Source organism: Phalacrocorax aristotelis, chromosome 1 (assembly GCF_949628215.1).
Source record: "Phalacrocorax aristotelis chromosome 1, bGulAri2.1, whole genome shotgun sequence".
In the NCBI taxonomy this organism is placed as follows: Eukaryota; Metazoa; Chordata; class Aves; order Suliformes; family Phalacrocoracidae; genus Phalacrocorax; species Phalacrocorax aristotelis.
This window is the reverse complement of record NC_134276.1, coordinates 210,621,189-210,635,966: the sequence shown is the minus strand read 5'-3', so window position 1 is coordinate 210,635,966 and position 14,778 is coordinate 210,621,189. Positions and strand designations below refer to the sequence as shown.

The following is a 14,778-nucleotide window of genomic DNA, read 5'->3' as shown; positions in this document are numbered from 1 at the left end:
GGTAATGGCGGGCGGTTGCCTAGCAACGGTGGTCGGCGGCGGTTGGCGCTGTGAGGGGTGCTGTGAGGAGGCCGCCATCGCGCTTCGGCCTTCGCGCCGCCCGCCTTGGGAGAGGCACCCCCGTGCGGCTCTTGCACCGAGGTGGGTCGTCTGAGGTCTGGGCAGCTGGGCTGTGGCTGCGGCGAGGGGAGAAGGGAGGCGTTACAGTGGCGGCTAGGGCCTAGACTTCTGCCCGAACACCTCGGCAAATGCAGGAAGCTCTTGTGGAGTATGTTGAAGATTTCCAACGGGAAATCTCTTATTGGCTCTTTTAGGACCCCAGATAGGGCATGTGAATGCCGTTCCATGTTAAGGGACCTAAGAAGCACGGCTATCTCCTCCCAGAACCCACCCGGTGACCTGGGTCCTCTGTGCTGGCTGAGGGATGCAGCTGCTGCCTTCCCGTTTGCAGGTTCAACCAGTAACAAAGCTAAGTATGTATTACAGACGCGGCTGTCACACAGGCTGCCACAGATGAGGTATTGCCTTCAACAGCACCTACATACAGGACTCACATAAAACATAAATGCAGACAAATCCCTTTCGCCTCTCTGGCTGATAGCAATAGAAGTTCACTAGTGTGGGCGCATATACACCACTCTCTAGGTTTGCAAGCACACATATGCTTGCAGATCCCTTGAGAACTAGCATGGCCCCTCTGGCTGCCCAGCACCCATGCACAGATCACACGCCCCATCCTTACCTGCTTCACGGATCCCCTACTTGCCGACCAGTACAGCTTGATGCTCACTAGCAAACATGCATTCACACACTCGTCCCTCATGCACCCCACGTTCACAAGTCCCTTTGGGTGTACCAGCATGGACCCTGCTGCCTGCTTAATACCCTGGCCTGGACCCGGGGTCCCTCTACTCTCCAGCTAGTCCCGTAGCTGACACCAGAGGCCGGGGTGCCCACACCCCTGGTCTGACTCCAGCCCCTGGCACCAAACCCACTCACACCAGTCCTCCCAGTAGCTGACACTCTGGGCACAGACTGTAGGACCCTTCCTAGATTCAGAGAGCTGCAACCCCTCCAACTACCAATGCTGGGACCCCCACTTGCTCCAGCAGCTGACACCATAGGCTGCAGGGTGCCCATATACCTGCTCTGACTCCAGGACCTGGCACCAGTTTTCTCTTGCACATGCAGGTCTCACCGGTAGCTAGCACTTTGCCCTTGCAGCACGCATACTCGCAGGTTAGAAAGTGAGGTTATACAGAGAGATAGTTAAGATTTAATAAGTAGATATAAGAAGGTAGGACAGACTGTGATGATAAGGTGCAGGGCTCAGCCAGCTGAACGTACTGACCAGCCCTGTTTTACACATGACAGGCCTCTTATACTCCTGTCTATTCCTGTCTTTGTTCGGCCCTCCCACCCCCCACCGTCCCTCGTGGGTTTGTACAGCTCTGTCAGTTCCCACACCCCTCCAAGTCTGGTGTCCCCCTGCTTTACAATCTTTTCAGTTGCAAAGTCCAGGTTGATTTTCCTGGAAGTGTGCCTGCATTTTCTTGCTAGCCCGTCCATTATTGTGAGTGGCGAGGTTTGTTTCTTGTCACGGTCTCTGTGTTTGTTTTGTCAGGTCTGTGTCTGTGTATATTTTGTTTCTGGTTTTGCCTTTTTCCTTTGGTTTCCCAGCTGACAAGGTCCCAGATCAGATAACCTTGCTGGAATAAACATTCTCACACTCCCACATGCCATCATTAATTAGTGTGATTGACTAAGTTTAGTTCTCATCCCCCACTCCGCCTCTCTTATCGTTTGCTGATCAGGTTTGTGTCCCTGTATGCTCTTGTTTTATGGCTTCCTCCCTTTCTTATTATCCCTTGTTGCACTGAAAAAGGTCCTTGACCAGGTACCCTTAATGGAGCAGACACTCTACTCCACGTACCTTTACAACTTGTATAAGCATTAAGGAAACTACCAGATGCAAGCCCAGGCTAGTTAGGTTTTCCTAGAGATTGTGCTGTGATTCACATTAAAAACTGTTTTCCCAAAGCCAAAATGGAGGTATATGAAATCTCACTATTTTCCCTAAATTGAGAGTAGGCAAACATTGTTGTCTTAGCAAAGTCCACTTCACTGTTCAATGTTCCCTTTAAATAAAAAATGTTAGTATTATGCTGAATATCTTCTTACCATTCTCTTGCGTTCTTTTGTTTGGCTACATCTCTCTGCTGTCTTTTTTCTTTTTCCTGAATTGTAGGCTATCTGGAGTACAGCTCATCTGGTGCTCTTGTACAATGAAGCCAGCTCTACGCCTGGAACTCAGAGGCACTACAATACATAAAGAGTACCATTTTTAAATGGCTTAAATAGCAGCCTAAAAATATCAGGATGGCGCTTTTATGATCCAAAGTCACCAGGCTGGCACTTTACATATGTGACCTTTGTATATATTTTTTGAGCAGGAACGCCTGTGGACAGGCCACCTGAATTTATGGTGACTCAGGAAGTGCCGTGCATATCTAGATGTCTTGAAGAAGCACATTCATTAGATGAATTCAGTCCATCCTATAAAGAAGTACTTAATACTAGTAACATGTAAGTTATCATAAGACACTTAAATTCGTTATAGTTTAGTATTTATTAAGACCTAATGTTACTGCTAATAATACTGACTGTCTAAAGTCCCAGGCTGACAACAATTCTCATCAAACATAGATGAGCATACAGTGCATGAAAAATTCTGTAATGGCTACAAAAGGGCCCTTTGCAGCAAAGGAATAAAAAAATGATGTTGAGATAGGTATCTCAAAGGCTACACCAAAGATTTATAATAAGGATATATGCTCAGCATGTTAATTTGTATGTGACACCTTATAACTGGGTGGGAAAATCACCTGTTGGTTTTTTTTTAGCAAATGGCTGCCCTCAGTTACAAAATACTGCACAGCCCAGTAAAAGAATGTTTGAAGTGCTGAACTGTGCCAGAAGAGAGCCCTTGTGCATATGTTTATTGATCTTTAATCAAGTGCATGCAGTAAGAGATGAAAGGCCCTTTCTTTGTGTGCTAATGGCTCTCATACAGTTAGATGACAGAAATGCAGACTTTGCTATTTCCACTTTACAATAACAATAATTCTTTGTATCATTTTCCAAAGGATTTGTTTGCTGTGGTGTGATATTTTTTCTCCTTTTCTGCCTTTCTAACAGACTTAAGGGCATTTGTGCTTTTGATAAGACAACAGCATTCAACTTTTCAAGCTCTCGGTAGATATAGAAACTTGCTAAGTAAGGAAATTTTACTCTGTGCACAGAGTTTGGAGGCAGCACACAACCCACAGGGAGTGAGACTATGCTCATCCTCTCACTACCAAATCCAGAAGCTTTTTCTCCTTATTTGAAGATACTTTCCTAGTTATGAAGCTGAAGCTTGGTGACATTACAAAACTAGGGAAGGACTCATTTCTGATCATACCTGCTAGGCATAATAGTGTTCTGTGTGTTCTGCTTGCAGAAGCAGCATAAAGTTCTATTTTAGTGGCCAAATAAGATACACTCAAGAAAACAAATGCAGTGAAATTCAGATATAAGGGAGGAGTCAAATGATTCCTATTTTTCTGAAATATAGTTCAAATCCATCCCTGGTAAGTTTCTACTGACTCCACAGTTTATGGGCTTTTTTTGATTGCTTATTTTGTTCCTTTTTTTTTTCCAGTTTAGGTTTCAGCATGTCCCAGTTCTGCTCTGCTCAGGTTTAGCAGTTGATTAACCTATTTACTATTTCTCAGCAGATTGAATGAATGGGTTGTGTGTGAGGCAGAAGTCAGTGGCAGTCAGTGCAGATTTTGATGGGGCAAGGGTAGAATAGGATGAATTTTGGTATGTTGTGTGCCTTGCCTCCTTATCCAATTTATTTCTTAAGACCTCTTCTTTGTCACCTTCACTGTGGCCATGTGACTGGCAGTGCATTTCCCTTTTCCCCTCCTCTTCCACCCTGAGCGTTTGCTGTTCTTCAGTAGCAGCCCAGATCTTCACTTCGTGGTTCCCAGTTTGGTGTTCCTTCAGTAGGAAGAAAGAAAAACCTGAAAAACCGCCTGCTCCGAAGGGACAACAACTACAAAGATGTGAAAATAAAAAAAATACTGTATTTTTTATATTTTTTTATGCATCAGTATGCACAAATAAATTTTAGGTAGGTTAAGTCGAGGTATAGAGGTGTATATAGAAGTAAAGATGAGTTGGGTTTGTTTTAGTCCAAGTAGTGCATTTAATTTCATTCCAACTGCTTATGTTTTTTTTAACCTCAGACTTTGAGGGGAAGATAATATTGTACCATCTGTAATTCTTTTATTTTTAATTTTTTTCTATCTGCTTCTATATGTCCCTAACAAAATTGCTTGCTTCCAACTTCTCTATTTGATTTTTCAAAAATCTAATTTCAGGAAAAAGTCTGAAGTTTCTGGAGTCATGGCTAAAGCTGACATCAAACCAAAATCTATACATCATGCCAAAAAATGGTCAGATGATGTAGAGAACTTATACAGATTTCAGCAAGCTGGATACAGAGATGAGGTTGAATACAAACAAGTAAAACAAGTTGATATGGTAAGATTTAGAACTCTGCAAGGTTTCTTACTTTAAGCTTCTCTCTCATGTTAAACAAATAAAAATGGAGGTGTTGCTTGTTTCCTTTCGTTTAGGCTAGTTTCTGATACAGTTGTTTTCTCCCAGGTCCAACTTGAATTCTTGGGGTATTATTAACTGTGCACAATAACTTATTTCACAAAAGTAAAACGCTACCCAGCCTGTGGTTTTTTTCCCCCTTTCTTATGCATTTAGAAGCATTATAAATTGCTTTGAACAGATGTAGCTGCTATCTAAAAGAATAATTTGGTTTTAAGGAAAAGAATTTATCATAGTTCTCTGTGAAGTTTCCCCAGTTCTCTGCCAACAGACCTGTCAGGAAACTCATTCATTGTCCAGGAGCGAGTCCTGTGTCATTGCTACCAACTTCAGTTTTACAGTGGGTGTTTTGTGCGGGGTAGCATAATCTGACTTTGTGCATGTCCGGAACTTAGCTTCTACTGAAACTGTCCACAACAGAAATATTTGATGCCAGCTGTGGTAAAGGGAGTTGTGACACAGGCATTTCTCAGCTGAGAACCTCAAGGACTTGTTCCTCTGCTCACTATGGTTGACAGCAATGCTCCCTGGCACATCAAATGAGCTAATGAATAATGGCCAGATAGTCAGTGGCTACCTGAGATTCAAAATAGCAACCAAGAGATTAATACCACAAACAACATATTGTCTTTATTAGAGCTCTGTATTTTATCTTCCAAAGCAGCATATGTAGTATGAAAAATCCACCTTTAAAAGATTTTAACCTCCTGCCCATGTAAGTGCAGAATGTTCCGAAGAAAGTCACTCAACATCCAGTTAAATAAAAATATAGCAAAATGTTGATGTGCATAAGGTGCAGTCTATTCTTTTGTCATGGGCTCAGATAACACTGTAAAGGCTGTGATGCAAATTTGTTTAACTGTGCAGAATGAAATCCTGTACTTAGTGTGGTAGGATCAGTCAGTTTAAGATTTATGGCAGGGCATAACCATAAACAATTAAACCCTGACAAAAGTTGAAGAACGCTGCTTACTCAATGTAAAATGAGCACGCGTTCTTCAAGCTCAAACCTGCCAGGACCTGGCAGTGGTTCTCCTTCAATTTACACATTTTGAAATGTCTTGTTTACTCCCTATTATGTTTCCATAATGCAGTTGTTATTAATGATGCAATTGTAACATAAGTGGAATGAATATTAAGGCTCTTACGTTGCAGAGAACACAAATAACTCGGCTGTACATCTAAAGTATTAAAGTAAGTGATGAAACTACCACTTCTGGGGCTCTCCAATTAGAGAATGCTGTAGCTTGACATCCTACTGTCAACCCTGCCTGGAAGAGAAATAAGATTCTTATCTGGTTTTTAAGGTTCAATTTGATCAGAAGTAGTCATAGGTGTTCAAGCTGCATACAGCTACTAAAGCCGCAAAGCTGTTGAATGTACAAGGGCTCAAGCCTTCAGTTTAAAGCTTCACATTGTGGAACACTGAAGAGCACCAGGATGAAGCTGGTTTCCTGCAAGACTGATCCTGCTGTATTAGAGACTATGACACATGTAGCTCACTTTATTTTTATGAAACCACTAATGAAAAGCACGAGGTACTAATTTTTCATGGTCAGAAGGATCCCGGAGAAAGTGTATGTCAGTCTTACAGAAGTGGAATCTTTTAGCTGCTCAGGGTACTGAATAGTACCAATGTTTCTTTCCTAAGCCATGTATTTTAAAAGCTTTGACTAGCCCGCTTTTTAAATTACTCTAGCAAATATTCTTAGATCCTTATTTCTAGACTTTTATGATCACAAAATTCTTTATACTAAACCAGAAAACTGTTTTCTGACATCTTGCTTTTAATCTCTTTTTTAAAAGCTAAGCAAATTAATAGCAAAGTAGTGTTCGGATGCAAATGAGGTTCTCCCAGGGAAGAATTCTCCCTATATTCTTTCCAATCTAATGCACAAACATCATCCAGTGTAAGCATGTTCAGGTGAATGTGTATCCTTTTTATTCTATTCATAGGTAGAGTGTTGGCCAGAAACTGGATTTGTTAAGAAACTTCAGAGAAGGGATAACACATTCTATTATTACAATAAACAAAGAGAATGCGAAGACAAAGAAGTCCATAAAGTGAAAGTTTATGTGTATTAGTTTTGTTGTTCTGATTTGTCTGTATATTTTATAAATCTGTCTGTCTGTTAGAATCTGTAAGTGAATGAGATTTGTGTAATATGACTTACCTTAACTATCGATGTCATTCTTGGATAGAAGGGGGAATACAGGAAATGTGGAGAAACCAGGAACTACAGACATAGGAATTTCATTTTTTCCCTGCTATAACAGAAAATCTTATTATCCCTCATTTTCCTAGTCAGAAACATTTTGACATAAAAAAGATAAAAAGCTGGCATATATTTGGTTTAACTGTGTGCAAAGTCCATTATAAGTAGAGGCATCAATCTTGATCCAAAACAATATAATCTTGTTGACACTGGCTAATGTCAACCACAGTCTCTTGGAATAGCTAAAGGTTACAAGAGTACAAAGGGCCAAAGTGAGGCCAAAAGGCTAAAGTTCCCTTGGAGAGTAGCAAGAATAACAAGCAGAGAATTTAGTGAAGGACACTGAGCAATCACGTAGCAAGGACCAGTGCTAAGCCACAGATTGGAGACTAGTTATTGTGATACAAACAGTCACAACAAAAATGTCTTTCAGAGCAATAGGTAAGGTATCCCCAAAGTATCAAAGTATTTTTGTCAGGTGCAAGTATTAATTACTTGAAAATAAGTATTAATTGGCTTGGTAGCATACGCCTTTTTATGGAGGGCGAAAAAAAAAGATACATATGGTGGGATCAGGGAGTACACATCTGCAGGGAGAACATGAAATCCATACCATGTAATATTTAAGGTTAGGTACCTTGTGCAGGTGATCTGTGGGATTTCTGGGCAGAATTCATCTCATCTAACTTCAAATGTCATATTGTCAACATCTCCACCTGACCTTGTCATTTGGACACCCTTTGTTCTGAATGGATAGAAGTTGACTCTTCTGGGCACAATTAATTTCTTCTAAAAGTAGATAGGCAACATTTGCTTTGAACGTGTCACTGTGACATCAGCTCCACAGAAGCTGTCCGTACGTGTGCTACTCTGAGACACACGATAAACGTGAGGTGCCATACTTGCCTTCACTCACTTGTGGATTTAAGTAAAATACTTTAAGATGCCAAAACTCTACATAATTGACCAGTAGAACAGATTATTTTGTAAACAAGTAGGTGTGTCCATGGTAGTTACAGAAAAAATGTTATTAATATCTCCTGTCTCTAGACGGTAAACCAAGGGGTATCTAAGCTAAGTTTTAGGCATGGATTAGCAGTGTACATGTGACCGTCTGTCTCATGGATATTCTTCCTCTATTTGAACCTAAGATGGTGGCCAACTCAAGGTGGGAAAGAGAACTTATGGCTCCAAGTCAAAATAAGTAGTATAGATGCAATATTCAAAAGATTCCACTGACTATAGGTGATGATGATCTAGTCACCTTATTTAGAATACCTGGAAACTTTTAACTTAAATCTGTATGAGCTCTGTTAGAGAAATGACTGAAAGGTACTCAGAAGCAACTGTGAAGCTTTTTTTGTTCCAGGAAAGTTTTAATGGCATATAAATAAAAAGTTACTGCAATGGCAGAAAAAAAAAACATGGCTACAGTGAACTTCACTTCGGATTTTCATTATGATTTCTTTTTTATTTGGATTGCTCTGGATGTACTTTTTAAAAGAGGACTTTTGCATACTTTGCAATCAAATAGATGGAAACAGAACAATTATCATCATAATCCATCTATTTTGTCACTGTGAGATAGTGGATCTCACTTTGTTAACTTCATAGATTCCTAAAAAATAATTTTTCCAGTGGACATGAAAACGGCCTTTACCCAAAAAGGGATGTGTTGTATAGCCAGTTCCAAGGCATTGGCAGAAATTATTTCTATAAGCACATACAGAATAAGAGAATGTTTGGTACAGCCATTTTCTCATCCCGTAAAAAAGATATAGTTGGGTATTCAAGAACAGGAATTAAACTGCAGGTAAGTTTTTAGAGCTTAACTTGTTTTTAAAGAAAGAATTTAAAAAATTGAAACAAATGTAAAAGATTATTCTGGGCTTGCCTCATCTCATGTGACTACACCTTAATGTTTTGCAATCCTGCTGGATGCTTTCTCTCTTGCATTATGTTAAAACAATGAGTGTGCCTTGCATAGGGCCTGTGGAGATTTCTTTTCCTTTCAAGCAAGTAGTGTGGGAATTCATGTTCCACTTCTGAATGCTGATTTTTATGAGTTGGCAGGTTCTTCTCACTTTGAGACAGTGAATTACCTAGATTTTATTACTTACATTTTGCAGCATTGTCAGTGTGCTGAAAGGTCAAATCTCACAGAAATAATTAAAAGATTAATGAGATAAAAAGAAAGAAAAGCCTTGTAATTAGTGCTGGAGACCAATTTACAGACATAGCCTTTTTCAGCCCTAATGCTGTATTTGGGAGTTCACTCCACTAGTAAAACAGCGGGTTTTGTTTTGGCAGTGACAGTTTCAGTTATAATTGTCCTTTGAGATTCAGTTTCCATATTTCACTCCATAGAATCACAGAATCATTAAGGTTGGAAAAGACCTCTAGGATCATCAAGGCCAACCGCCAACCCAACACTCCCAGGCCTCCTAAACCATGTCCTGAAGTGCCACGTCTACGTGTTTTTTAAACACCTCCAGGGATGGTGACCCCACCACCTCTCTGGGCAGCCTGTGCCAATGCCTGACCACTCTTGCAGTGAAGAAACCTTTCCTAATATCCAATCGAAACCTCCCCTGATGCAGCTTGAGGCCATTTCCTCTTGTCCTATCACTGGTAACTTAGCATGAACTCTGGTTCACGCTAAACTTACGGTTACCCAAAACCACTCTTTTTTTTTTTTTTTTAAGACTTCAGCTGTGTAATGGCCTGAGCTGCGAAGCCACAGGGGGTTCCTCTCTTTAAAAAGAAACAGTTACAGGCAGTCTTGCCTGAGTTCAAGTTTGTGATCACAGAATAACATTGATCTGGTATAAGGATCTTTGCTTGAGTTAATTATTATAATCACAGAATGGTTTGGGTTGGGAGGCACATTTGAAGATCATCTCATCCAACCCCCTGCCACGGGCAGGGACACCTTCAACTTGACCAGGTTGCTCAAAGCTCCGTCCAGCCTGGCAGTGAACACTTCCAGGGATGGGGCATTGACCACCTCTCTGGGCAACCTGTGCCACTCTCTCACCACCCTCATCATAAAGTATTTCTTCCATATATCTAGTCTAAATCTACCACCTTTCAGTTTAAAACCATTCCCCCCTTGTCCTGCCACTACTTGTCCTGCTAAGTAGTCTTTCCCCTTCTTTCTTATAAGTCCCCTTTACTGAAAGGCTGCAGTAAGGTCTCCCCGCAGCCTTCTCTTCTCCAGGCTGAACAACCCCAACTCTCCCAGCCTGTCCTCGCAGCAGAGGTGCTCCAGCCCTCGGATCATTTTTGTGGCCCTTCTCTGGCCCCGCTCCAACAGGTCCATGTCTCTCCTGTGCTGAGGGCTCCAGGGGATGCAGCGCTGCAGGTGGGGTCTCACCAGAGCGGAGCAGAGGGGCAGGATCACCTCCCTCGCCCCGCTGCCCACGCTGCTGGGGATGCAGCCCAGGATACATTCCGGCCTTCTGGGCTGCGCGGGCACATTGCTGGCTCATGCACACATGTCCAGCTTTTCACCCGCCAGTGCCCCCAGGTCCTTCTCAGTGGGGCTGCTCTCAATCCCTTCATCCCCCAGCCTGCACCGATACTGGGACTGCCTCGACCCAGACGCAGGACCCTGCCCTTGGCCTTGCTGAACCTCGGGAGGCTCACATAGACCCACTCCTTCAGCCTGACAAAGTTCTTTCTGAAGTGGCTTTGTTATTCAGCCGTGCGTGTTGAGCATGCAGCTGATACACGAGTACTAACACATTTTCCTCTGCTACCATTATGCTGGATATATGTCTTTAGGTCAAAAAAGCTGTGAAAAGAATTCAATGAGTCGGTATTTTCTCTTATTTGATAAGTCTGTAACTGAAATAGCCCATCTGTCACCTCAGTTTTAAGCATGTTGAGAACCGTTAACTTACTTGGTCACTGTGAAAAAGCATCGCAAGTAAGCAATCTGGGGAAGCTGTGCTTCATTATAGGGGTGACACAATTGTTCCTATCAAGATAAATAATTTATTTCTGAATGCCGTTACGAAAGCTTTTCAAACTGAACTTCAGTTACTTTAAAAAGAGAAAATCACATCTGTCCGTTTTATTTCTTAGAGATGAAAATATGTGCTATTTTGCTGATTTGAGTCTTAATAAAAAGTAATTCTATTAAAATACTTTCCAAGTTACTTCTCTTATCCGTTGGTATTTCTCTTATCAGGGAATACTCTAATGCTTTCAGTGGCCATTTGCAGCAGCTCAACAAATGAATGATGGCAGGGTCCCTGTTGGCAAGAGCTTACCAGCGGCCCAAGTCTGATGTACTTAGTCTAATTCTAATTCACTTCATGGCTTTGTACAAGACAAGAATAAATGCTTTCTGCGGCTGGTGACGCTCATAAAATGAGGTAAAAAAAACTTTTCCAAGACCTACTTTTCAGGCTTTGTGTTTGACAGCAACGAGTGAAACGGCAAGGGTGCAACCTCTCCGAATTCATCCAGTTACACTGGGGAAATAAAGGCTGCGTTTGTGTGTACTAGGCTGGTTTTCTGTTTTCAGCCTTTACGTGAATTCATTATGGAACAGTATTGTCTGAAAGGGATACTATGGTTATGTGATTGCTTTACAGTCACAGCAGCTCAAGCGTTTTAATTTTTGCTTTGGTACCTGAGCGGGCAGCTGTCGTTCCAGCTCTGAAGGCACTTGCCTCGGCCTTTTGGTTTTCAAACACAGCTCCCTTGTTTCAACGGGTTGAAAATGATTGACTTCAAGCTGTATAAAGACAACTTTGTAACTCAGTGGCTGCTTGTGCCGCTGCTCCTCACATTGGCTGATACGAGTGAAGTCTGTCTGAAAGCAGCTTGAATGGAGTTGCCTTATGGTCTTTGCAGGTTCTCTCCCATTACCCTACTTCTACTGGATTTACATTTATTTGTAGGAGCTGCTTCTTAGTAGCCTGCCTGTGCCGGGCACCTGCTGGCAAGATGTAATTTCTTAATAAAAGACATTTTCTTTCTTGTTGCAGTTGAGACTTTGCATTTACTTCAAGCCTGAAGCTCAGCACACTGGCAACAGCATTTGGGAGGGTGACTGGTGGCTGTGTGCCAGGGGCTGGCACACAGGATAGACAGTGAGACGACACAGAAAATGTAATTAAGAATGGGGTTTAATCAGAAGACAGGCCAGACTGCAGGGATCAGGGGCACGGCTCAGCCAGGTGAACGTCCTGCCCGACAGCCTGCTCACACACCTCTGGCCCCCTCCATCCTCCCTCCTCACCATCTTCCCATACTTGTTCCACCCTGATCCTTCCTTTTCTGTGTCTGTGGTCCTTCCCCATAATTCCCCATAGTAGGTTTCGTGCAGTCCCTCAAGCCCCCTCAAATATCACTTAATATTTCTGCTAACCATGTTTCCTCCTTATCAGTTAGAAAATCGGGGCTGACCCTCTCCAAGGCTGGAGTAGTTCTTTTAACGGCCCATCAGTCAGTGCCTGACAGGCTCTGGCCTCTGTTATTCTCTCTCTCATCACCTGCTCATTACTGTTTGTGTCTCTGCCTCTTTAACTTAACATTTTCCTCCTCGTTGTTATTTCTGTGGTGCAGAATAGTCCTTAACCAAATAACTTACTGAACTAGCTGCTCTGTTATTTTGCATGTCCTCACACCAACCTCCCCGAGGCAGGCGGCTTGGCTGCGATGCGAAGGATGATGCTGTGTAGGGGCACCTACTCAGCAGGACCTCTGTCCTGCTGCAGCAGGGTGCAGGCAGGTGGCAGCTCAAAGGACGTGGAGACAAAGGGAAGGGAATGCCTAAAAACAGAAGGAGGAGGAGGATGGGGAATGCAAGGAAAAAGGGCACACGAGTTTGGGAAGGACGAACGTGTGTAGGGAGTCAATCACGCAGATGCATCAGCATTTTGCCAGTCATCTTGTACCCAGAGAAACCTCCTCCCTTGCTGGCAGTAGCTCACTACTTGTTGGCTGGGGGAGCAGGATGCGGTCCCAGCATCTCGCTGCAGATGTTCGCCCTGCATTGGCAGGAGGGCCCGAATGCCTCAGCCAAGGGGAAAGTGTCCTGCTTGGGTGGATGAGCAGCTGGAAGCTGCTGGGTTTTGCAGGGGGGATGGAGCAAAAAGCAGGCGGGCTGGATGCGTGGCAGGTTCTCCATTTTTGCCCAGGGTGTCTAGAGGATGTCAGCTGCGCTGCGCTGCACTGCCCTGGGGGACATGCTTGTGCCAAACACACGACGTTTTTGAGGAACAGCCAATGCTGGGCTGCAAGCGGGGAAGAGCTGGCAGGTGGGCTGTGGGCACTACGAGATAGGTGCTAGGTTGCTGTGCGTGGAGAGATGGGCTGGAGCCAGGCACGCTCAATACAGGGATGTGTGTTTCTGGAGGAAAGAGCATGGCGGCCCTGCAGATCTGCCTCTTTCCATGGCTCTTGTCTCCTGAAGCTACAGACAGTGGAGCTCTTGCTCTGTAGCTCTGTTTTGCGGCTGTGGGGAGTAGAGCCTGCTGACTCCTATCCTAACCTCCCAGTGGATCCATCTTCATCTTGTTCAGAAGCAACTTGAGCCGCATCCCAGAGGGACCCTGCTTCTCCCCATCAACTCTTCAAAAAGGCAGAGGTTTATGCACCAAGGGCTGAAAGATCACTGTTTTGAGGAGACGCTCATTAAAAACATGAAGTATCTCTGTGATAGACTATCACAGCTTTGGTCTCAACAAGTGTGAAAGATCACCACCCTTACAACTGCAAACAGAGTTTTATTTAAAATGGCATTGGATTAACATTTTTTCAGACCAGAGCAATATTTCAACAGAGAAGAAAGATTTATGGAGCTGAAGGATGAATTCAGAAGAGGTGTTCAGAAGAGATATTCATTGGTAATATGTACATTGCAAGCACATTATTGAGAATGCAAGGCGAAAGAAACAGAAGAAATATAAAAGCTTAAGTATTCTACAGGCAGTAAGAAGACATTAAAATGTCATTGGGAGTCTTAGTTCAGGAATAGCTTCTCCATTCTTTAGAATTTTACCATTTGCACCCATCAGATAGAGAAAAACCTCACCAAAGATTCATAATTCCTGCTTTACTATATCAGAGTGAAGTAGGAGTATCCTTCCTCACCAAATGAAATAATTTGCCATCTGTAACTGAGGAGGATGTGAAGTGTCACCTGCTAAATATGAACACTTTCAGTTGAGAAGCCTGGAGTCATGTACACTCCCTGTCTTAAGACCAGTAGCTCAGGAATCTCTTATTTACTAATTTTTAGATCTTAACAAGCTTTGGAAAATTGGAGAGGTGCCAGAGGATTGATGGAGGGTCAGCATGATCTGCTACTTGAAAAGGAATGATACTAGACTGAAACAGATCCTAATCAGGGATAAATTAATGAAGTGGTTACACTGGGACTCTGTCAGCAAAGAAAAAGGGGCTAGAAAGAAATTTTCCTCTGTGCTCGGCTGATCAGATGCATCTTGTCTGATTTGAAGGATCAGCGACAAGCCACGGGAAAGATGAAGAAATAGGCTCTTTGGAGGTTTTGCTTCTGGACCATCTTATTTTACTGCCTGAGGACTAACACAGTTTCTAACTGCTATCATCGATCTAGCCCAGAGCTACCTAAACAAAAGCAGTGACTGGTGCCGTGCGAGCCCCTGGGATGAGAGGTTAACACCTCTTACGTGGGATGGAGTCCTCCACCCTCAGACTCCGTGAAATCCATAAACTTTTAGTAAGATAACAGCTGCCCTGTGCATAGAGGATTTAAATGACTCACTTTTCAGTGCAGAGGCTGTAGCTGCTGCAGGTTTTGAGTTGTACAGCCCATGGAGAAGAAGCAGCCCACGGTTGCTGGCAGTGCCAGCTGGAGATATTTCAGCACAGGAGGCAGCAGTCTGGATTT

At 43.1% G+C, this 14,778-nt stretch overlaps 1 protein-coding gene across 2 annotated transcripts; it reads left to right on the top strand.

Annotated features, from left to right (window-relative positions):
* The first annotated feature begins 1 nt into the window (after nucleotide 1).
* Nucleotides 2-6,840, top strand: MEIG1 (meiosis/spermiogenesis associated 1). Of its 2 annotated transcripts, XM_075081531.1 has the most exons (4): nucleotides 28-141; nucleotides 2,454-2,586; nucleotides 4,431-4,593; nucleotides 6,628-6,840. In XM_075081531.1, the coding sequence occupies exons 2-4, from the start codon at nucleotides 2,483-2,485 to the stop codon at nucleotides 6,754-6,756; spliced, it is 396 nt and encodes a 131-aa protein (XP_074937632.1). In that variant the 5' UTR covers nucleotides 28-141; nucleotides 2,454-2,482; the 3' UTR covers nucleotides 6,757-6,840. The 2 variants fall into 2 exon arrangements, with proteins under 2 accessions (XP_074937631.1, XP_074937632.1); XM_075081530.1 differs by lacking the exon at nucleotides 2,454-2,586 and having other exon boundaries at nucleotides 2-141.
* The last annotated feature ends 7,938 nt before the right edge of the window (nucleotides 6,841-14,778 follow it).

Bases quoted from the DNA above. Each gene is read 5' to 3' on its own strand.
- MEIG1 (XM_075081530.1), top strand. From the start codon at position 5: ATGGCGGGCGGTTGCCTAGCAACGGTGGTCGGCGGCGGTTGGCGCTGT. The intron at 142-4,430 runs GTGGGTCGTCTG...ATCTAATTTCAG, and splicing joins CGTGCGGCTCTTGCACCGAG to GAAAAAGTCTGAAGTTTCTG. The intron at 4,594-6,627 runs GTAAGATTTAGA...TTCTATTCATAG, and splicing joins AAGTAAAACAAGTTGATATG to GTAGAGTGTTGGCCAGAAAC.